This window comes from Photinus pyralis, unplaced genomic scaffold (genome assembly GCF_008802855.1).
Source record: "Photinus pyralis isolate 1611_PpyrPB1 unplaced genomic scaffold, Ppyr1.3 Ppyr1.4_LG2, whole genome shotgun sequence".
Taxonomy (NCBI): Eukaryota; Metazoa; Arthropoda; class Insecta; order Coleoptera; family Lampyridae; genus Photinus; species Photinus pyralis.
This window is the reverse complement of record NW_022170403.1, coordinates 38679102-38703422: the sequence shown is the minus strand read 5'-3', so window position 1 is coordinate 38703422 and position 24321 is coordinate 38679102. Positions and strand designations below refer to the sequence as shown.

General features: G+C 35.6%; 1 protein-coding gene across 1 annotated transcript in view; it reads right to left on the bottom strand.

Annotated features, from left to right (window-relative positions):
* The window catches only part of LOC116163992 (angiotensin-converting enzyme), a 68972-nt gene extending 46072 nt beyond the window's left edge, over positions 1 to 22900 (bottom strand). Inside the window, exons 1-3 of the mRNA XM_031478119.1 lie at positions 22387 to 22900; positions 5723 to 5881; positions 5521 to 5602 (exon numbers count right to left, since the gene is read on the bottom strand). Of these exons, the coding sequence (XP_031333979.1) occupies positions 5521 to 5602; positions 5723 to 5881; positions 22387 to 22809 (664 nt within the window). The 5' untranslated portion in view covers positions 22810 to 22900. The remainder of the gene's footprint in view (positions 1 to 5520; positions 5603 to 5722; positions 5882 to 22386) is intronic.
* Positions 22901 to 24321: the final 1421 nt, after the last annotated feature.

Genomic DNA, 24321 nt, shown 5'->3' with positions numbered 1-24321 from the left:
CATAGCTTTTTTGAAATTGGCTTATAGCTATGACATTTATATGTGTAACGTTCTAATTTTCAAGAATATTCAAATTTTTCCCCTCAATGTATGTACCTACACGTATTCGTAAAGGTGGGGTAAACAAAAATACAAGTAAGTAGGTACTATTTCGTTGGCCTGTAAGTTTCAATTTAAAATGCAGTAGAAATAAAACGATAGGAAGAATATATTTATATGTTATTTGATTTTTGGATTCTGGGTAAAATTCAATATAGAATAGAGGCCATGTATATAAGTGTATAATATACTATACCGGGTGAATATTTTAAAACCGTACATAGGCAATTATCATGGGAGAAACGTTATTTGCATATCGTTGCTCCCCATGTTAACTTAGAGGGTTCATAATGACACCAATCGAAAGAAGATTTTTTTCCTCCTCTAATGATATACGAATTAGTTTATTTTCAGGTGTATTTCTCATTATTTTATCAAAAATTCGGCAATAAATCCAATTAGCAAAATCATGTTAAGCCATGGAAATTTCCTGAAGAATTGAAATAGGTTTTCACACAGACAGAATGGGGCGGGGCGGTCATTAAAATTCACAGAAAACAAATATCGCGTACTAGAGTAAATATTTCCGCTGTAAACGTTGTTTATTATAAATACTAATTAAATTAATGCCAGTTGTCGTAAACTGATATTGATTTCGACGTTTGAATCTGCTCTTTGTCTTATTAAGTTATTAGTCATGGCTTAACATGGTTTTGGTAAGTGGATTTATTGCGGAATGTTTGATAAAATAGTTAGAAATACACCTGAAAATCAATTAATTCGTATATCATTTGACGAGGAACAAAATCTTCTTTCGATTGGTGTCATTATATAAACCCTCTAATTTAACATGGGGAGCAATTATCTACAAAAAACCTTTTTCCCATGTTAATTCCCTATGTTCGGTTTGAGAATATTCACTCGGTATGTCAAAATCGAGTACTAAAAAAATGACGACAAGTCATTGCCAATTAAAAAAACCCTTCAATCGCAATTAATAGCATGTTACTACAATAGGATAATAACCAATTGGGCAGTTATGATTTGAACTGCAAACGTTATCTTTGACATAAATTAAAATTTGTCAAAAACGTCTAAGTATAGATATGGGACATTATAAATGAGTAGGTGGAATCTGAAAATAATATATGGGGTGTTCCATTTAAAATCGTCGAGTTGGAATCAACTTTCGGTATAACCGGAAGTTTCTTTCATCGACATTATCGATAACCGAGGTGCTTTCTTTCGGCTACTTCGCGATCATGATTTCAAGATCGTGATTCGTAGGATCACGTTTTACGAAAGAACGCGCGAATTTAAATCAAAGTAAGGTTAGGTTTACGGAGTACACATTTGCATTCGAATTACGTATATTTTTTGTTTGGATAATGAAAATGATTTAAATACAAGTGGAAGCACTTGCACAATTATGCTCCTTTTCAGTTACAAGTATTGACTAACCTAACATTGGAGCAAAAATATCCTTGCATTTATAGGTTAGGAATTCGTGATCGTAAAACTTTTATGTTCAGTTTGTTCACGATTTTAGCAATCATGATCATAAGATCACACTTCGAAAGAACGTGATTTAACAATCCAGACGCGTTTGGATCATCGAAAGGAAACGCCTCCGGTATATGTTGTGGGAGACCTGGTATATAATAATTAATAAGGCTATCCAATAAAGTAAGTTCCCAGTTCGAAATGGCATATGTTCGCCTAATTTTTGAGTTTCTAAAAAAATGAAACAGCAATTTTGTTCGTAAAACACTGGGTTTTATTATAAAGAAACACAATAAAAGGAAAAGTTGTTAACAACATCCCCGGTACAGACTATCGTATACCGTGACCACATCGATGGGGTTGAATGAAATATTCCACTGAATGCATTTTACAATGAAGTTCATAACATGTAATTAATTCAAATGCTCAACTGTGCGTCGGAAGTGGGTACTGAGAAATGGAAGCCCTCCGACAAGATCTTACTGATGGTGGAGTAAAAATTTCAAACGTGAATTACGGGTCAACGTGGTGGATACCGACAAAAAGAAAATGGTAGCCCCCGACCAGATTGATGGTGGAGGAAAAACTGACTAATAATCTGCCACACAAACATGCGCTGAAGTTCCTTCGATTTCACACAAGATCTTTGATAATTTTTGTCATCTCGGCCATTTATGAACATAATTACATCAAATTCAAACTGGGCATAGCCAGTACCATATCAAATGTAATGTCACCGCTTTGGCATTTTTGATTATGTATCGTCAGGGTTTATTTGTGCATGTTATTCAAATGATGTCTTTATCTAATAACACGTCTCACCAGTGCGCGGGCCTCCGCTAACAACTCGATGCTAACGACGGCATCCATTGAACCTAAAGTGATCTTCGCTTCTCAAACGAGAAAGTGGCAACTAGTATATTATAATGACTTCATCTGAAGATTTTCTATTTTCTCTTCTGGTTGCTTCTCCTGTGGTATTCGTTTCCATACTTTCCACGTTCCCCAGATGGCTACGACTGTCCCCAATATTGTTGCTGCACTTGAAAGACTGGCTACTATAGAATGTGTTGAGCTCTTCTTCCAATGGGTTTTGCTTAAATCTTGTTGTATTGTTACTTCTTGGTATTTCAACTTGCTGAGTTGATTAGTATGACTTCTTTCTGAATGGTGTTCACTTGATGCTGAAGGTTATGTGGAACCGTTTTCATCGTCTTTATCCGTACTGGTTTCTGATAACTAGTAATCACTGAAACAGTATCCTGCCGTATTTCTCCCCGGTTGCTGTCCAAATTGTTACTTTTTCTTCCATGATCTGAAGATGTTTACTACTCTTGCTCACTGTCTTTTATTGTTTCTTGTGGTTATAAGGGGCGTATTTTTCCAAATGGTCCGAAACTTGTGGCTGACTAATAATCTGCCACACAAACATGCGCTGAAGTTCCTTCGATTTCACACAAGATCTTTGATAATTTTTGTCATCTCGGCCATTTATGAACATAATTACATCAAATTCAAACTGGGCATAGCCAGTACCATATCAAATGTAATGTCACCGCTTTGGCATTTTTGATTATGTATCGTCAGGGTTTATTTGTGCATGTTATTCAAATGATGTCTTTATCTAATAACACGTCTCACCAGTGCGCGGGCCTCCGCTAACAACTCGATGCTAACGACGGCATCCATTGAACCTAAAGTGATCTTCGCTTCTCAAACGAGAAAGTGGCAACTAGTATATTATAATGACTTCATCTGAAGATTTTCTATTTTCTCTTCTGGTTGCTTCTCCTGTGGTATTCGTTTCCATACTTTCCACGTTCCCCAGATGGCTACGACTGTCCCCAATATTGTTGCTGCACTTGAAAGACTGGCTACTATAGAATGTGTTGAGCTCTTCTTCCAATGGGTTTTGCTTAAATCTTGTTGTATTGTTACTTCTTGGTATTTCAACTTGCTGAGTTGATTAGTATGACTTCTTTCTGAATGGTGTTCACTTGATGCTGAAGGTTATGTGGAACCGTTTTCATCGTCTTTATCCGTACTGGTTTCTGATAACTAGTAATCACTGAAACAGTATCCTGCCGTATTTCTCCCCGGTTGCTGTCCAAATTGTTACTTTTTCTTCCATGATCTGAAGATGTTTACTACTCTTGCTCACTGTCTTTTATTGTTTCTTGTGGTTATAAGGGGCGTATTTTTCCACTCGTACTGGGAAGATTTTGTGTTCAATCTTACATCAGACTCCTTCAACTCAGTCAGAATTAGTGTAATCGTAATATCTTAATTCGAAATTGTTGGCAGTCTACTTTTTCTGTATCTAATCCACACAGACCCCATACATTTGGTCTCTGTTGAGCTAGGGACCTGAGCAGTAAACACCCCTTCTATAAAAAGCATGAATATCCCATGCGCTTCGCTATACTGGCACCCCCGGTACCTCATTGGAGTGCACTTGTGCAACTGTGTAGGCAAAGATGTAGCATTTCTATTCTAATCTTTATCCGCCATCCGGTACACAATGACAATATTATATGGTTTTAAATGAGTATTTAACGTGCACATTGTACGTTACAAGTTGACTTGTTTTAAATTTCTCTCATTTATTAATTATTTGTTCATTGTTGACATTCCCATGAAGTTACCGATGCTTCTAATAAAAGTAAAAGTAGTGAATCGCGCGTGAGAAATACGCTTTAAGCAGCCGGTAGTAAATGCCATGGTTCTTTTCACATGACCATAATTATCTCTATTCATATTGAATTGCTCGATAAAACCACAGATTTAAAGTATTTAGGTACATCTGCGATAAAACGTACATAAACGTAATTCGCTATTCCTAAAATATCCGCTCTTTGAGAACCAAATAATGTCAACTCAAAAATTATTGTCATTGATCCAAGAAACCATCGTGATAAGTAGGATCTTATTGTCAGTAAACCCCTGATCCGAACCCTAAGTGCTCCCACTCTCATGTGGCATTCCTCGGTTGTAAATAATTTTTAACAAAGACGTTTATGGAAAATGCAATTTTGAAAAATTAAATCGTTAGCAACCAGATTCAGGGGTGGACTGGGGACAACTGACCGGCCCTGTGATTTGAAGAGTTATACAGTGAGTTTTTTTTTAATGCGAACATAGGAGTTTGCATGCAATGTAATTTCCCTATGTTAGATTTTAAAAAAACACATCAATCTATGAGGTGTGCGCGGTTCACATTCTCAAATCGCGCAACTTGTGTGACTATGAACAGCAACTCTAATAGTCTTTATGATGAAGAGCACTCGGTAAGATTTTTTTAAAGAAGCCATGTGAGGCCATAGCAACTTTAGGATACATTTTTCTTAAACTTACAATAACTTGACCTCACAGGCCACGCACTGACACCACAACTCATTGTGAACCAACCTTCAATTATTTGTAGGTCATGTGCACTGGTATTCTACTAATTTGATCTATTCAATACATACATGAAGAAAATAAATACCGAAAACAATTACAATAAATGTTCGAAGTGTCCTCCTTGACATTCTAAGCAATAACCTAACCGATTTCGTAATTAAATTGGATGGCGGTATTTTTAAAAATGTGACAAATGTCAATAATTGTATCTACTACTCATTTGAACTACTCAATAGGTTGATGTGTTTTTTTTAAAAATCGAACATAGGAAAATTACATTGCATGCAAACTCCTATGTTCGCATTTAAAAATTCACTGTATATAAAATCACAACAAAAACACTTGAAATATTGAAAATAACGTATAAGACCGTACAGAAATTCGCAATGAATGAATCCAATTAAAAAGTGGAAGATTGACAGCTGTCATATAATAGATAATTTTTGCAACCGACCATCTGTAATATTGGATGCAGTACATAGGACCTGCGCGTGGAAAAATAACTGCAATGGCCACATACTTATATAGTTTCAACGGCCGAGCCGTTGTGACATGCGTGGTACGTGAAAAGCGAACCAGCTGATTTGTTTTGCTCGCAGCTACGTTGTTGATTCGTCACTATATCTCCATCTGGTTGGTGCGCACACTGGCCTAAGGCCTGCGCAAGATTCAATTGGGATCAATTATCCACAACAACACGGTTTCTCTACTTACTATATACAACTCTGTGGTTTTGTCAAACATTAAGAAAAGAATTTCGTGAATTAATTTATCTTACCCTATCCAGCTGGTCCGGCGAAAGAGCAGATGGTCCCACAACCGATAAGAACCGTAATTGCCTAAACGTGAGAGGGTCCGGACTTCTGGCAATGCCTACACGATTCAACATACTCCACATTCCATGTTGAAATTGAGCAAAAGTCTGTTGTGCATGTAACTAAAACAAAACATTATTATTATTATAATTTGCTGCATACTCAATGCATATATAAATATAACTCTACTTTGGGAAAATTGATAAACGTCTCGGTCTTGGCATTCACAAATTACAAAAAAAATAAAGGTGATTGGTTGATAAGTACAAAGCAATTTATATTATGCATTTTTATGTAAAAAATGTTATTAGTTTTGTTATTAATGAAGAACGTTTGTGTTTGGTGTAGAAGGACGTTTGTCAAAACTTTGCCATTGTTCTCGAACGTAGCGTATATGATTACATTCGTCATAGATTTTACATTTATAAAATATTACTATTGTTGGATTAGTTTTTTCCTTCAAACAATTTCCGAAAACTGAATAATATATGGGTAGTAGGTAACCATATTAGGCTGTCTTTACAGGACTTAGTCCAAAGTGATTAATATAAAGGAGGGGGAATAAAAGGAACGTAATTTTTTGAATGGTATATTCCGACCCTATCCATAGTCTATACTAATTAATATCATTATATATATCGTTTTAATCGTGAAACTATAATTTCTCTGAATACGAATTTTAGTCGGTACTGTGATCGGATGGTATTGTTTTATTCTGCACTGAGGTGAGCGTAATTTATTTTTATTAATTATTGTGCACAATTCAGATCACCATTGTTGCATAAAACTATAATCAATGGTAAAACGCTTCCCTTAACGATGATACTAATCAAAACAATTTATTTATTATTTAATACTCTCCACAGGAAAAACGCTCATATAGCCACTGAATTCCAATTCTATGAATGTTTTCGATTATTGCAAAAGTCTTATTTGTCAAGACTAATAATTTGTAATGAATGCGTGGGGTAGTTAGTTTGATAAGTCTTGCTCAAATGCGCGGACGCCTCAAAATATCCCTAAAACGAGAGCCCCAACAAGATAAGCCTCTGACAAAAACAGCCGCTGTCCCTGCCATTAACTGCAACAAGTAAAAAGGTTTTCGCCTTAAGGCGAATAACTTCAGCGCATTTTTCGGCATTGTTCACCATGTGTTTCTTTGACATGTTTCAATCTTTCAACTTCAATTTCTTCGGTAGTACCTACTCCCACCCTCAGCAAACAACCAGTCATAGTTCTCTCTCTCTATTACTCTAGCACTCCATGGTTGTCTTTGGGAAAAATAAACAAACACAATTCTCCAAAACAAGAGCGCTCCACCTTCCAAGACTCTAATGGTCTTGGGAAACAGCAGGTGAATCTTGATGGAATTTTTTGTGTTGTAGAAGTTTATTTGCTGGTAGGGATTATTTTATGGTCAGACTTGTTTATTGGGGATCTTTTGTCAAAAAGTTATTTTGTCGGGGTTATTACGTCGAGGCGTTATGGCTGTTATGGCGGGGCACCGTTTAAATTATCACAGTGCTATTTAGAGGCAAATCATTTGTTTTGTTTTGAAAGTCGTTTGAATGAGCTTTGACCTTCACTGTGATTGGTTAAAACACGCGACAGTATTACGCTGAAAAATAAAACGAGTGACAAATTTTGTAAGTTGGTAGTTTCTGTTGCCAACTAAACTGTCGAACTGTCATTTCGTTTCGTTTGATTTATTTCTCTTCGCAGTGTTGAATGTTTCTACTTGACAATAATTTGGTGGCATTTTATATTTTTCCTGTATGTGCTTATCTTAAAACACAGCGCCATCTACTATCTTCTTATAATAAATGCAGTATAGTTGTGTAGAAATAGGCAAAATCAGAATTCCGCGTGTACGGTGTGATACATTTTTAGCGCATTTTCCAACGAAATTGGGTGCACTCTGCACTACTGCAGCCACTTTCTCTATCCGCCCGTCTGTCCGTGCGCAGGCAGCGCAATGTCAACTTTCTTATTTATATTTTGTTGAAATTTTAATCACACATGCTAAACATTAGATGTGCGCATGGGCAGTCAGTGCCAACTTCCTTATTTATGAAGATATTTCTTTAAAATTTTAATCATAGATGTTTCCAGTAAAGAAAAACATATCACATGTAGTAAAAATCGAAAACTACAAAAGTCATTAGCAAAGGCAAACACATCGCACATAGTAAAAATCAAATGTGCTCATGTGCGAACTGCGCAACGCCAACTTTTTCATTTTTGGAGATTTTTCTTTGAAACGTTAACCATATATGCCGCTAGTAAAGAAAAACATAGCGCACATAGCTATTGCCTTTTGGGAAGTACTGATCAATTCATGGAAAATGCACTGAAGTTACTTGCTTTAGGGCGAAAATCTTTTTATTTGTTTTCTATTTGCACAAATTGTGGGCGAAAGAGATTCATAGAATAATATCCCTTTCTTTTGGTGTACAACCCCTTCTTACGAATCTGTTCGCATTTTCACAAATGGATGAACCCGTTTAATGTGAGCAAGTAGCAAGTTGCAGAGCCACTGTGTCGGTCCCGGAGCCCGGAGATGTATGCGTTTTAAATACGACAGATTTCAAATGTATCATATTAGTTTATATTTTGACTTGCACGATAATGCTATTTGGTATGGTTGGAAAGCATTTTTTCAGAGCTTTCCAACGACGTATCACACATGGGGGGCCACTATTTAAGATTTAAAAGTTGGGGAGGCGGGGACGCAGGGGGTTGGAGGGGTGCGTCGCCATCTATGTCATTGTGATTCCCCCTCCGAATTACCGAAACGGATTTTGATTTTTTTAAAATATCTCGTTTATTTACTAAGACATGGGGGGTGGTAAGTTTTCAAATTGCCACCGTGTATATTGAGTACTTGGGGAAGCACCAAACCCCAAAACACTGGCGTTTTATATGTTGTGCCTCAACAGAGAAAAGGGAAATAATATGTAAGATGTTGACAGAAACAATCGAGAAGTTGGCGCTGTCCTTTGTTAGTTCATCCATCGACGGCTCAGGATTTGAGTTATTTCTTAAAATCATATTTATGGTCCAATTTTGTTATTGACGTCAGAAACTCACTCTCTCGATTACCATTCTTATAGACATTTTACCACTATTCAAGCAGGAATAGATATTTATGCATGTATTGAGTTGGAGCCGTAGCAAAATCGACCCCCTCAACCCACAACAGCTAAATTCTGTATTTCAGGATTGTTGCATTTCACCAAAATATTCCCAAAATAAATAGAATCCCCATTAGCACTAGGGCGGTTTGTGTTCGCTGCAATGATTTTCAGAACCCCCAATTCCAATTGTGGCCTGGCCTGAGATTGATGAAATGCTTAGAACAAAATAACAAAGTGGTAAGCATTTCTCTCATTCACATGGATATATTGTGGTTACAGTGTCATGGCAATTGGAGTTAATTGCACTTGTGTAATTGCTAGGCACCAAATTAAATGACCTAAAATAGTTCCAAAGAAATGAAAATGGATGTAGAAATCACTTAAGGACGAAGGTGTGTGTCAGATCAATTAAGACCAGCTATTTTACATTTGGGGAAACTAATCACGTACAATTATGAAGCAACTACCAAAACGTACCTATAATAAACTGTAAAAGGTGTGAGTAAGCTATTTTTACTTTGCGTAGTTGGGCAAGAATGAATTCTTTTGTGCAAACGCGTAGATTGAAATTACATGTAGTGTAAAGAAGGAGTGGTAGAGATTATGACATATATAGTAAGGTCATAGGTGATAAACATGCGTAAACGATAATGTGCCATTGTTTCCGGTCTAGTCTCTTATCTGGCCGCGGCTTTTTCCGGTTGCGAAATTTACATTTGGTTTATATGTCACAGAACAAATTAAAGCGAGTAGGTGTACGCACTATTTCGAGCGTTAAAGATATCGCACTTATTTTTGAAATTTGTATAAAAGACAAGAATACTGTATTACCATAAGAGATTTTATGAGAAAATAAGACGCTCCTATACTGACAAAAGCTGAATATCCCAAAAATGACCATGGTTTTTAGCCACATTTACAATCGTGTATGTTAAGAACTAAATGATCCTAAATGTAACTGATGAACTCTGAGGATCTTTTGGATCCAATAACCCTACATTTGGATGAAGGCATTCATGGATTGTGGTCTAGTTGTCTAGTACATAGGGTGTGAAACGGAGGTGATAACAGAAAATTCATTCATTTCTATCAAAATTCAGCAACTTCTACGCATGTTGATAGACAGTTTGTTAACAATTGTGGACCTTGTCTAAAATAACATGTTTGTAAACAATTTGAAGGATACACATAACGGGCGATCAAAAATGATTTGCTGCCGAGTCGCCTTTGGAAGTTAAGTACGATTTACCATGAAAACAAAAATTCCAAAGGTCCCTCGACAGCAACTCATTTTTTATCGCATGGTAGAAACAAACCATTGCAGGATGCAAAGGAGATATAACTCTCGCCAGGAAAGATTGCCGGTCGCAGCACACCTTGTGTCGATTTACAATCTTTGTTTTTCTTAAGATGCGAGCGACTTCCGGAATAGGATCGTGTCAATGTTGAACGAAAAGTTTTTTTGTTCAAAATTGACACGATACTATCCCGGAAGTCACTCACGTCTTCAGAAAAACACAGATTGTAGACCGGGATCAAGTGTTCTATGACCGGCAATCTTTCCTGGCGAGAGCTTTACATAACGTTTGTTATCTAGGGATCTGAAACAATCAACGATCTGCGAAAGTCACAGTTAAACCAGTCAATTTAATTGACGTTGACGGATTTTATAGTTATGGCGTCTTCGGGCTTTTTTTTGTTATTCAAGTATTTCGCTTGATAAGCCCAGTTTAAGTTAATTTTAATTACCTATTTTCAAAACATTATGGAATAATCCCCAATTTTTCTCTTTCGATCCACTCCCCCCTTCAGGGCTGTAGACCCTTAACTTGTCTAGGACTTTTTCCCCCTCAGGGTTTTTCTACCTTTTAAATTTTATGGAATTCGACAATGTACCCTTTTCGGTCAATCTTTATGTTGTAAGTTTCGTAGCTACAAGGGAACTCAAATTTGTTAAAGCATTACATTCTAGGGCCCGATGATGGCATTTGCCGAAACATATCGCCATTGATTATTGATACCCGTATCTTTGCATAATAAATGAAATTTATGGGAAAGGTTTTGTGATCTTTGTTCCGGATTATCATATCTTTTGATTGAGTCTTGTAGGCCACTCTCTTTGCTTCCGATGGTTGTGAAGTAGAGAGTGTAGCTGGCTACTGTTCGTGAAACTCCTGACCTTTCGTAGGACATTGGAATTTTCAATTATCAGAGACCATCTACAAAATCGTCAACTCCTCAAAAAAGCTAGTTCAGAACTTGTATGGTTCAACAAATGTAAGACTCTGGAAGATCAAAACGTAATTGTACAGCACAATTAAAAAATCACGGCTAAAGCAGCTGTAGCAAAATAAGTCACGAAATAAAAACGCCTGTATGCAAAATAATGGAACGACCAACAATTGGCACAATATCTTGAAGGCCCGATAACGAAACCGTGCAATGAACTCCACAACACGTGCTTTTATCCAAGCATCTAATCACGCCCCATAAACACTTAGCAGGAATATCCGAGTCACGGGTTCCAAGGATAAGACCAAGAATGTAGAGCTGATCAACGTACGATAACACCTAGCACTTGGTAGCCAAGTATGACACACACAAAGATATAAAATGCTAAAGTGTCGCGCAGAAATTCAGAGCTAACACTTCTAGATAAATGACAGTGTCCCACTATTCGTTACTGAAAATGTTTTTCATAAACTTTTCAAATTTTTGATTTTACACTCGGTTTGCCCAAATTACTCAAATATTACTGCGCTCCTAAATACACGTCACAAACTTTTTAAAACAATTACAAATACTTTAAATTTCCCCAATACTACTTAAAAATCCACCGTCATCAAAAAGCCTACATTTTTACAAATCTGTATGATCTTGACGTTATGCTAGTTTCCTCATTGTGAATTATGGTGGTCCCATCAATTGTATAGAGAGACCTTGACTGATCAGGACTGCCGACTGAATACCAGTATAAATCACACTCTTGCTTAAGTTTACAAAACTACGACGACGTACAGCACGGTATTCCATTTTGGAGACCTTTTATAGGATATCTCCGTAATTGTTAGTGCTATCAATAAAGCAAAATAGGCGCCATGTAGTCTTTTTAGGTCAAAGTTAAAATGGCAAAGTCAAAATTAGAGAATATTCTCTTGTTTAAGAGATACAGGAAAAAATGTCAATTTCAGAATAACCATATTATTTTCTTAGTTAAAAGGGACACAAAAAATGTTTAGTACAAAAGTTTTCTTATAATGATTGTTGAATAATCTGCCCTTTTCAAAATAAGCATACGGGTTCAGGTAAGCAAGTTATCGGACCTAACCTAATTTTTTTTTAATAAAACACTCCGTATATTTTAATTTAAAAAGATGGTATATTAAATTCCTTTTCCAAAATATAACATTAAATAAATTTTAAAAAATCAATATTGATTCAAGAAACATAAAAAAAAATTAAAAATCTTTTTGAAGTGTTTGGTATTTTTTTTGGTCCTCCACTGTTCCTGGCTTTCATTAACGATATTTCATCGCCGACGATCTCAAGATATACAGGGCTATTGGTGGTATCAATGACACTGCAATGCTACAACAAGACTTGGTGCAATTAGAACTCTGGGTGCTAAACAACGACTTGCAGCTTAATGTGAATAAATTTTCCACTATTTGCTTTTCAAAAAAATACAGTCCTTCTGAGCCGAATTACTACCTTTTTGGTCATTTATTAGATAGTGTCGACTGTATCAGAAACTTAGGCATCATACTGGACAAGAAATTAAATTTTCACCTCCATTACGACCAAGTGACATCGAAGGCAAGTAAAATGCTTGAACTTCTTAAACGCCAGTGTAATGATTTCCGTAGTATAATAGCTCTTTAGGACACTATACTTCTCGCTTGTGAGATCCCATTGGGACTACTGTTCCGTTATATTCTGCTTATTATGTTTCCCACATCAATCGCCTACACCTACAGCGTATTCAATCGAGTTTTTTGCGCATGATGAAGGTCAAACTATCATTAAATGGGATTCATATAGATTCGACTGAACATGTTGGAATATTCCTCGATATTCAAACTCTTAAACAAAGAAGGACATTTCTTACATTGACTTTCGGGTATAAATTACTGAATGCTGATATTTTGTCAAAAATTAACATCAGGGTTCCACAGCGATTCGTCCGTACCATGCCCCTACTGCAAACTAGGCACCATCGAAAGCTGTATTTCCGGAACAGTCCATTGGATCGGATGGTTGGCCTAATCAATGAGTTCAGTGTGAGTGTTGACTTTTTCAGTCCCACTATTTTCTCGTTTAAACGTAGTGTTACTATCAATATTAAATAACCATGTATGTGATATTTTAATGTGTTTTATAAGTTTGTTTCTCACTTTTTACTTTGTAAAATGCCTATGGCGTGAATAAAGTTATTATTAAATCATTTAAACCTGATAATTCTTTTCGCCACTTCCTTTTATATTAAAATATAATCTAAGAATAATTTCTAAAGATAAGGAAATTCTACACAAAGGAAGCACCTGCAAATATTATTATTATTATTAAGCTTTATAGAGGAATCGATTCTGTCCGTCTGTCCGTGAGCACGAAAACTGTCAAACGCTTATACCGATCCGGTTCAAACTTTGCACAGTTGACCTACCAGGTAGTGACTTTAACAACGCACCATAGGAATTTCAATAGCAGTTTTTTAGTTTCCGATTATTGGCTTCCCTAATTATTTTAGAAATAAAGTCTCTTTAGGTTTTTTGTAGAAAAAAATTACGAATCCATGCATACAATAGCTTTTAATTTTTTGAACTTTGAAACCAAGAAATTGGATAACTAAAAACTAGCGCTTTTAAGAAAATCAGCGGCGCCATGGCAGTTTGAGATCAAACAAAGTTAACTAATGGAAAATGCAGGTGCTTTTGTTTGATGTCATGCTTTCATGGCATTACCCACTTTATAAACGCGACAGTTTTTAATTTTTTAATTTTTACTGTTTCTGAATTTATAAAACAGGAAACAATAGTATGTACGGATTCGTAAATTTTTCTCTACAAAAAACCTAAATAGACATTATCTCCAAAAAAATTAGGGGAGCCAATAATCGGAACTTAAAAAATTATTATTGAAATTCCCATGGTGCGTTTGTCAAGTCGCCACCCCGTATATGCCACAAGTAATCTGAAAATGCGTCAAATCCAATGACCCCTTAGGATCACTCCTCTCTGTTTCTGCCAAACATCCAATGACCCCGTAGGATCACACCGAGCTTTTGGTACAGTCAATTCAAGAATGCCAACTTCTCTCACCCAAGGAACTAATTCAATTCGTAAAGTTAGCAGAACATTGGCGGCACACATCTCGGGACTAGGTGGATGGAGTAAGTGGTAAAGTTTGTGGACGCAAAAAAATTTAATACTTTAGGCAAGGGGATTAAGCGATTTCACCTTTTTCTCACTAATTTATTTGTAAGTTTAGGTAAGCTATTTGTTATAAGTACCAAAAAAATTAGATTTTAATTCAAAATATAAAACCAGCAATTCATTAGTACCAAATTTAATCAGTGTATGAGGTTATACAACTTCATATTATGTATGTATGATTGTGTTAATCAATTGGACAAGAATGGGTCCCAAAGGTAATTATATAATCATATATTATATATCGATTACTGGAAAAAAAATTGTTTATGAAACGGTTCACTGCCCATAGCTCTCATACGTAGGTAGGTAATTGAAAACTATATTAGGTTTTAATCAAATAAACTCTCAACCACATCAATTCCGGAAGGTAAAATACTTATTAATTTAGCAAAGGAATTACGTTTTTGCACCAATTCTAAAATATAAATCACATTACACTCAGATCTATTAACCTCTATATTTAATATAGCATATGCCAATTAAAAACTAATAAGTACCTACTGAGATGACAAGGTTAATATTAATTTCTTTAATTCGTGCAGGATGTTTGTTGTTACTAATAGTTGTTAAGTATTTCTCACGGATTAGATGACTAAAGCAATGATGCAGTAAGCAAACTAATATTTAAAATAGAAACACAATGAAATTTGCAGTAGGGTCGCTTCTGATTTAGTAATGTATTCCTGAGAAGTTTTCACGGTCTTTCTCACAAAATTTCACAATTGGCACACCGGTCATTCATTTATTGTTATGTTCGTGCACATATAACGCATACCTACTCCGCTTCTTTATTATACATGTAAGTTGCATAACGCACTTAACAATTAGCGGCCGTTTATCTTTAAATAAAAAACAACAATGAGGTACCCACAAAATGTCAATGCTAATAAACCTCAAGGTTACAACCACCTCTTGCAACCAAAATTATATATGGTTTGTTAAGTTAAAAATTAATTGACAGGAAACTTCTCACTTCTCAGATCACGTCAACTGCTTCGCAGTGCTGATGACATTATCACATGCTTCATATGTGAGCTTCTTGTAACTAATGTGAATAATTTAACAATAAATTATATTACTCACTTGTTAAGGACAGCTTATTAAGTCACTGCAAATAATTATACTATTAACCTATTTTTGTTCTAAAGGCAAATTTGTCGTTATAAATCCTCACGTATAACGTCCTTGCTTTACAAGCCTAGAATGGTCAGTTCAGTTCAAAGTTCAAAATATGTTAACATACTCTACACAATGTTTCACAAAAAATTGGAATAGGGAAATGTGCCCACGATCAAGAATCAAGAATTTTGTTGCGAAGTCTATAAACTATAGCTGGTACCTATAAACTATAGACTTCTGCAACAAAATTCCATTTGGGCCTTGGAGATGTACTCCAGTACGCACGTAATATAGGAATGGGATGTTACCGCAAAAGATCTGAGATTGATGAAAATATAATGTGGAAAATTGGGAAAAGGGTAATTTTGCAGCTTTCCTTCAGTGCGTTGTGCCCTATAATCTTCTCCTTAGACTGCACGACAAAAGATACTTGGCTATACCTGGGAGGTATATTGCATTGGGGTAAAAAATGACCCCTCACTTTTTTTTAAGGAAATAGACGTTTTGAAGCACCATCAGGAATCCGAATCAAACAAAATCTCGATGATGTCGGTTTGTCGGTTCGTCTGTACTTTCATTTCCGGCTAAACGGCTTAACCAATTGGAACCAAATTTGGTACACGTATTCATGGGCATAAAAGGGAAGAAAAGCGCATGCGCAGGTGTGCGGGTAATGCGGGCAAATTTTTTGTAGAGCGATAATGTTCTACAATTTGCATAGAACAAAACTTCACTAGAAATGGCAAATTAATAAATAAGACGGAACAGATGCAGTTTCTCTAGTTCCCTTTATTGGTTTATACGAAGTACAATGAATAACAAGAAAATATATATATTACCTATGTTACGCACAAATATGGGAAACGCTCAATGAGCGAAAATAACGCACGTAACGCGTTATGGCCGCAGCTACCGAAATTAAATATTTTCCCATGTTATGGTCGTTAATTTATGACCACAACGCGTTTTGTTCGTTTGGAGAATGACCATGATACATTGAATTATTTATTAAATGACAACAATTCAAAAATATAATGCATTTTGAAAATATCATGTACCTAGACGTTATTTCGGTCTAAAGGCCAAAAATTCTGACTGGACACCTGTACATGAAAACATTTCAATTTATTAAGTGTAAATCGGGGGATTACCTAAGAATAAGCACAGAGGTGATTTTATATGAATTTCCGTATTTGTTGTTCGTTTTAGAATTGTTTGTAATTGTGTACAACACCGTGCGTACCCTCGTGCGACTGATGTGCTTTGTCGTTTTTATCGCTGCGCTTATGCTCTAATGCAAAACGAGTAGACCAGGAGCCTATTTTAAAAAGCTACTTTGGAACTTTTCACTTGTCACTTTACATTTGCATAATTTTGAAGTGCAAAGATTATGATCTGTTTCATAAAATATTTTAGTAAATGTAGCACTTCGTGTGTTATTTATCTCTACTTTACATATTTGAACTGTTATAGCGCGTCAAAATAGTCTTTATGGCCCAAAATATTATCTAAAAATTGCAAAGTGACAAGTGAAAAGGTGCAAAGCAAATGAATTGTATAATTTGGTTCAATCAAATCAAACAGGAAACAAAGAATTTTTATAATCTCTCCTCGTACACTTCGGACATTTGCTATAAAGAAAAATTCCAATATTAACCCAAATGAATGGTTTTGAAGTATCCTCAATCAACTTCCGAAAATTCCAAAGGATCAACTACGCAAATATTAATTAACACCTGTCACAATTCTTGGACATGAGAAGGAAAATCTGACATGAAAACTATATCCGAATCACACAATGGATTCGAATAAACACACAATTAATTAATTGACAATGACAAAGCAAACATTCCAAATATGTAAAGTAGAGATGAATAACACACGAAGTGAAACGTCGACTAAAATATTTTATGAAACAGATATAAATCTGTGCACTTCCAAATACTACAAATGCATAGTGACAAATTTGCACAGCAGCTTAATGAAATAGGCTCCCTGGTCTACTCGTTTTGCATTAGAGCATAAGCGCGGGGATAAAAACGACTCGGCACATTAGTCGCACGAGGATACCTACCCCCGGTTGTACACAATTACAAACAATTCTAAAACGAACGACAAATACAGAAATTCAAATTCAAATAAAATCACCTCTGTGCTTATTCGTAGGTAATCCCCCGATTGCGGTCATAAGTTAACGACCCACGTAAAAATATTTAATTTCGGTGTTTGGTCATTTAGCTGCAGCCATAACGCGTTATGTGAGTTATTTTCGCTCATTGAGCGTTTTCGACGTTTGTGTGTAACATATACATATTTAATGTTTTATGTGCGTTTATTGGTTATAGCTTTTTGACTCGGCAAGATGTAAACAGACACTAGACTATAAGGGATTTTTTACCAAACTTTTAGATCAATGGTCCTCTACAGACAAAAGTTCGCTACAAATTCAAGTGTTTGTTCATATTCGAATTTACATGTCGCAAGAAGTGGTTTTATGTATAACACGGGTTCATAAACTATATTGTAATAATTGTAGTTTAAACTAAACGCCTCCAGATACTTCGCCTGCGGTTCGTCCAATAGTTGGTATTGTAACCAAGCTTTGAATATTTATATTCAAAGAACCAAGGGACAAGGATGCTAAGTAATCGCCAACGTGCTCTATAGCATAATCTTCTTAAAGTACGGTTCAGGAGATTCCCGCTTGCAGTATTTACTCCAGATGGTGATGACGGAGACCAGTGGTGTTCCCATAGGGGGGTACACTCCATATACGCGCGTATACTCTAAAGTCTAAAGGATTTGTTAGACATAATTATAGCGTATATATTCTCAATCTAGGCGTATGTTATCCGCGAACACGTTTTTTTACCAATTTAGAGCGCTGAAACTGCGTTTTGAGTATCAATTTTTTATAAATTTGTCAGGGGATGCCCCCCCCCTCGCGTTTTAAACAGAACATCACAACCACCCGCTCAATTAAGTAGTTTTGAAGCACTAGAGGAACCCAATCAAACAAAATCTCGTTGATGTCGGTCTGTCGGTCCGTCTGTACTCTCATACACATATTCTAAGACATAAACGAAAGAGGTGAAAAGCTTTTGGGCAGAATGCGCAGGTGCATGTGCGAGTGGTATCTGTGCTAGCAACAGCAAATTTTTTTATATCTGAGTTTTCAGCAGCGTGAAGTCATACAACTTTTTTATCAAATAACAACGCAACATTTTAATATAATTATTCGAAAGACTTTCTTTTTCTGTGCACAATTTACAAAAATTATGCTAGGTTTTATTACAAAAAATGATCATCATATAGGGGGGCCTATTTAATAATGCTACTCGTTATTTCCATGTTGCAAATCCATCAAATCATCAAGTGCTAAATTTCGTCGATATGAGAACTTTTATCACAACGTGTGCAATCATTTGTGTAATGTGTTATGATTACTAGGAAAAAATGTAAGAATTTATAGTCTAAGAGTTCGTACGGAAAAAAGTGACTTATCGCTACTTGACTGACTTTTTGTGTAAAGTACCTGATCCATAGTGAAGTATAAAAAGTCATGTCTGCCAGCGAGATCCCGTGGCTTAAGGTTGGGAGGGGCGGTCAAATAGGTCAAATTTTCATAACTGCCGGTCTTCCAACTATATTTACCTCTGGCGCCTTTATTTTGAATCTGACGTAAAAAGTCGATAAGACTTTTTTGTACAGCTCGTCAAGGTGCATCTTTTTTTATATTTAGCATTTTTCTCTATGAGGCTTACTTTCTGAAAAAAGTGCAAATTTAGAAAAATTATAAAATGAATAGTTTGACTGTTCAATTTAAAATTTCTCAAAAACTAAGAAACTCACAAAAAAATTGTTATAGACTTTTTTGCAGAGTTTCTTGTGCCACATTAGCCAGTCTAAGCGAAAAAAATGACATTCTTTTAAGTTGTTATGGCCCATTTAAACTTTTAACACCATCAAAAACCCAGAAGATGGTAACGGACCGAAACCAAAATAGATCGACTTCCTATTCAATCTTATAAACATTCCCAATTTCATCAAAATCGGTTCAGGTTTTTTTTATCGTCTTCACAAGAAACGAACCACATTCATTCAGTTTAAAAGGGCCATAACAAAATTTTTTTTGTAATCATTTTTAAACACACTGGCCAATGTGGCATACAAAACTCTATAAAAAAGTCCATTACAGTTTTTTTGTGAGTTTTTTAGTTTTTGAGTAATTCTAAATTGAAAAGTTAAACTTTTTATTTTATAATTTTTTTTAATTTGCACTTTTCTCGAAAGGTAAGCACCATAGCGAAAAATGTTAAATACAAAAAAGATGTACTTTGATAAACTGCACAAAAAAGTTTCATCAATTTTTTGCGTCGGATTCAAAATAAACGCGCCAGAGGTAAATATTAATATAGTCGGAAAAACGGTAGTTTTATTAAAATTTGACTTATTAGACCACCCACCCCAACTTTAAACCACGGGATCTCCCTGACAGACATAACTTTTTCTACTTCACTATGTATCAGCATACTTTACACAAAAAGTCAGTCATGTAGCGATAAGTCACTTTTTTCCGTAGCCAGCTCTCCGTCAATTAGAAAATAGTATTTTTGTAGGCGTTAGTTTCCAAACGTTAAAATTTATTTATTGTGTAGAAACCATCCTTTCCACCACATAATTGTTTTTTACTTGATTGTTGTTAAGCGTTGCATGGAATGAATGCAACTCTTCACTAGGTGGCACCAGGTCTTATTGGATACATGGGTGCACTTCGCAAGTCAGTTTTGAAGCAAATTCTCTTGATGAGGGATTCCCAAAGTGGTCGATATCGATCCCTGGGGGTCGAAATCGGTGACCAACATAAACGAAAACTGATTTTGAGGATCGACGAGCTATTAAAACCGACCCCTATTAATTAACACAAGTTCTTATTTGATTGAATTGATGTCTATTTACTTTGTGCCCGATGTATCATTTGATACCAACCAACAATAGAACAGCCCGACGAACAGCCTATTTGAATTATGGTTCCAAGATGTCCGTCCTTTTGTTCGCCCATTCGTCTGTGTACGCTATAATTCTTAGTTAAGATCCAATCAGATACTTTTTATACCTTTTAATCTTGATCCGTGCGCCCATCTCTCCGTCTCTGTGCGCTATAACTTTTTGGCCGATCGTGCACCTGTACTTTGGACATTAAGTAGGGCGCTAGTGATTTTCATAAAGCCGTCTCAACAGGAACAAAAGTTCGAGTCAATCGGTAACAGGAAAAACTGTGACCTCAATATAATAGAAATCAACATAGTGCATACTCTAGATCATGTATCGAGTTCTGACTTTCGCTAGATAATTCCCTATGATTATTAGACATGATTTTGATTGATTCAATGTCCACCCTTCTGTCCGTACGACACTGCAATACGCCTTAAAATGGTTCTATCATTCCAAATTTGATGTTCTTTTTAGCCCATATGGATCGAAGTTGCAAGGTTAAAATAAATGGTCGTTCAAAAAGTGATGGGAATACTGACATCCTTTAATATTCCGTTGTATCGGTTTATTTTGTTAAATTTTGATGAGAAAATGATATCAAGTTCACCGCGGTCCAAAATAGTTTGGGAATCTCCGCTCTAGATCGTCAATTTGCGTGTTTGGAATGGAGATTTCTATTAATAGTTTGATTTTAATGAGACTCCGATAACACGTTTAGTACTAAACTCTTAATAGGCAGATAGATAATAGACAAAATAGTAATAATTTACAATGTTAATTTTACGTAGTTCCAAATTGCCATAATAATGGATCTATTTCCCCAATTAATATCCTAATGCAAAGTTGGCAAAAGGAGACATCTCCTACTTTAAGGACCAGTGACTGTAAGCTTATGTAAATGTTTGGTGGTATCGTCGGCGTTATAGAATCATTATAGTATTTCCCTTGAGCCTCATTTTGAGTCTCTTCCAAATCTTACATGATAACTGTTGCATTTTAGGTTCTATTTTTCAAAACCTAATTCGTACAGAAAAGAAATGTGCTTGTTTTCTGTTCTGTTCAGTTTTGTACAATTAAAAAAGTGGTTTGGGCCCAGTTTTTCAAAATTGGCAGGGATTTTCGACTCATCTTCAATTCTGAATACGCTCTCTCGCCCTGAACACGATTCCAAAAAATGTACCTATTCGATCTTTATAGGTACGAATTTAAACCAAACTCCCTGTAAAACACAATAATTTCGTATGCATATGCAATGGCATATTTTTGGTTACACCTCATTCGCACGGATTCTCATTGCCATACGACCACAAATGATCTGCTTATACCTACGATTTACGAATAAATTAATGTACCTTTTCTTTTTATTACACTCTTTTACAAGTCACCGTACGTTATAAAACATATTATATAGATCAAATTATCGATCTTCAAAAAATACATTGTACACTAATTGTCTCTTATATAACTTCAATTAACATAATTTTTTTGAGCTAGTGAATTGGGATAACAATACAGTAAACTGTTTCAAGTTAAGCCTTGTAGGAAAATTATGTTTACATAGGCAATTGTTCGCGCTTGCCTTGAGGTAGACTTTAATCATAATAAGTTTCATTACATAACCATGAATCACTTTAAAGCGATTTTTTAACTCAAAGTGTAACCAATCCCAAATAATTAAATCAAAGCTCATTTGCCATGCCACTACCATCCACTATAGCTATATGATATTGGACTACCTAATTCAGATTAATGTGCGTTGGCAAATTCATAAATTTTTTTACAGATTTGCTAACATCCTTTCGAAGTAGATTAATTCGATATATGTTTAATTGATCTATTTACATAATTTCTCATAATTACGAAGGATACTGAGATCATGAGTAGTTGCAAATTCACATAACGAGCACGGAAAGTTGTAATATTAATTAATTGAATTGAACTTACCGCTTCTACTTGGGTTGCCTGGTTGACATTAGTTTCAAAATTCCATTGAGCGGCGACGTTGTTTGTGCATTGTTGAGACGCTTGGATGTCTAACCCTTGCAGCAAAGCTCGAATGTCACCATGGTACGGCAAACTTTGTCTCTGTTGGTAATCGTTTTCAATTGGATTTTGATTCCTAGTCGGGTAGTTGTTGTCTACGGGATTGCGGCCGTATTGTAAGTCTCTCTCATATGGCGGATCTCTGTCATACGTCCTCTGATAAGGATCATTACTGTAGCTACCCCTATCGCTTTCAGGATTTGTTTGGTACTGATTATTGCCATAATGTCGCGCTAAATTATGAGCTGGTATGTCCAGCTGAGGATCGGTATAGGCACAGATAATAACATTAATAAAAACTAAATAGGTAATTTTTTGACACATTATTTTACCCTTCGCGTGACTAAAAAACGATGTCGCAATGATGACACTTAGAAGTACTTAGTTCTACCTGTATAATATGACTGACGATAACATCGGTAACGTCTGGGAATACAGGTGAAAATAAGTGGGAGGATCCCTTGTATTTGTTTACCTTGTCCTATACGTATTGTCGCTTTCACGTTGTTCAATTGTTCACCAAGAGAAAAATGTTAATTTAATTAAACTATGAGAAAAACGATTAAAAACAGGAAGCATATAATCTCCATATTATTAGTTCCATTTTAAAGGTACCTACCTACTTTTAATGGTTTACAACTAAATGAGGTATTATAATAGTGCAAGTGACTTATGCCTTCGCATAACTCATACTTAATTGCTAATTGCAATGATTCCATCATATTCGTAATCAGCTACAGCTTCATTTCAGTTCTAATGATTACTCTCCTAAACATGTATACGGGCAAGAAATGTTCTTAATGTCCTTTCGATTTGTACGCACCGTATGCCCTCTCAACCTACCGTAAATTACACACGGTATACAATTAACATCGCATGTTCTCTTTGGGTAACTAAAACATTCATTTTTTAATATTTTCCAGGCAGTTCGAAACGAATTTAAATATGAAAATTGGTAATTATGTCATTCTCGGACTCCCTTTAAAGATGAGATCAAAGTTGCAAATTCCCCACTACTGAAGGCGCCAGACAACAGAAACACCACAATTGTCATGAACACTAAAGAAGAAAATTCCCAAAATTGATATTGATACAACGTACTAAAAATTGGTAAAACAGGTACTCCGACACCACTCAAAGCATGCATGAAATATGAGACCAACTAGTTGGCTCATGTAAATGTTATACACGTTTAATTTTCAAAAAACAGCATCTCAGGAAATAATTCAGGAAGGCTTCTTTGGACACCAAAATTTTATGGCCGTCTGGCATACCTTCAAGGTATAGGCTACCTATTGAATTTGAGAACCCCTAATAGTAGTTAACAAGTTAAAAAAGTAATCGTAAACGATTTACAAGAAGCGTATTTCCACTTGTATTCATTTCCTATTTGTAAGATGCAACTTCTGTTAAAATCGTAAAAATCCGGCCACAAATAAGAAAGATAGCGTTGTATATGCGCAATCCATTTTTGAGGTGCTACTTCAGTTTCAGTTCATAAGAATCATCCTACAATTTTAGAAGAATTAGTTTTACAAATAACGAATGTGGGTCTGGGCATACGCTGTTTTGCGTATTTTTAGTCGGAACGGATTGCGCATGCATAAAACAAATTTGTTTGATTTGGCATTCGATTTACCTTCATTCGAAGTGCCTACATACAACATTCCATTTAAATACCTTAACAATTGAAAAAATTGGATTGCGTATTTTTTAAATAAGCATCCATTTTACTTTTAACTAAGAACATGTGTACCAAATTTCAAAGCAATCGGACATTTCTAAACAAAGTTATCGTTCACACGGACAGCTAGATGGGCAGACAGACAAAGGAAC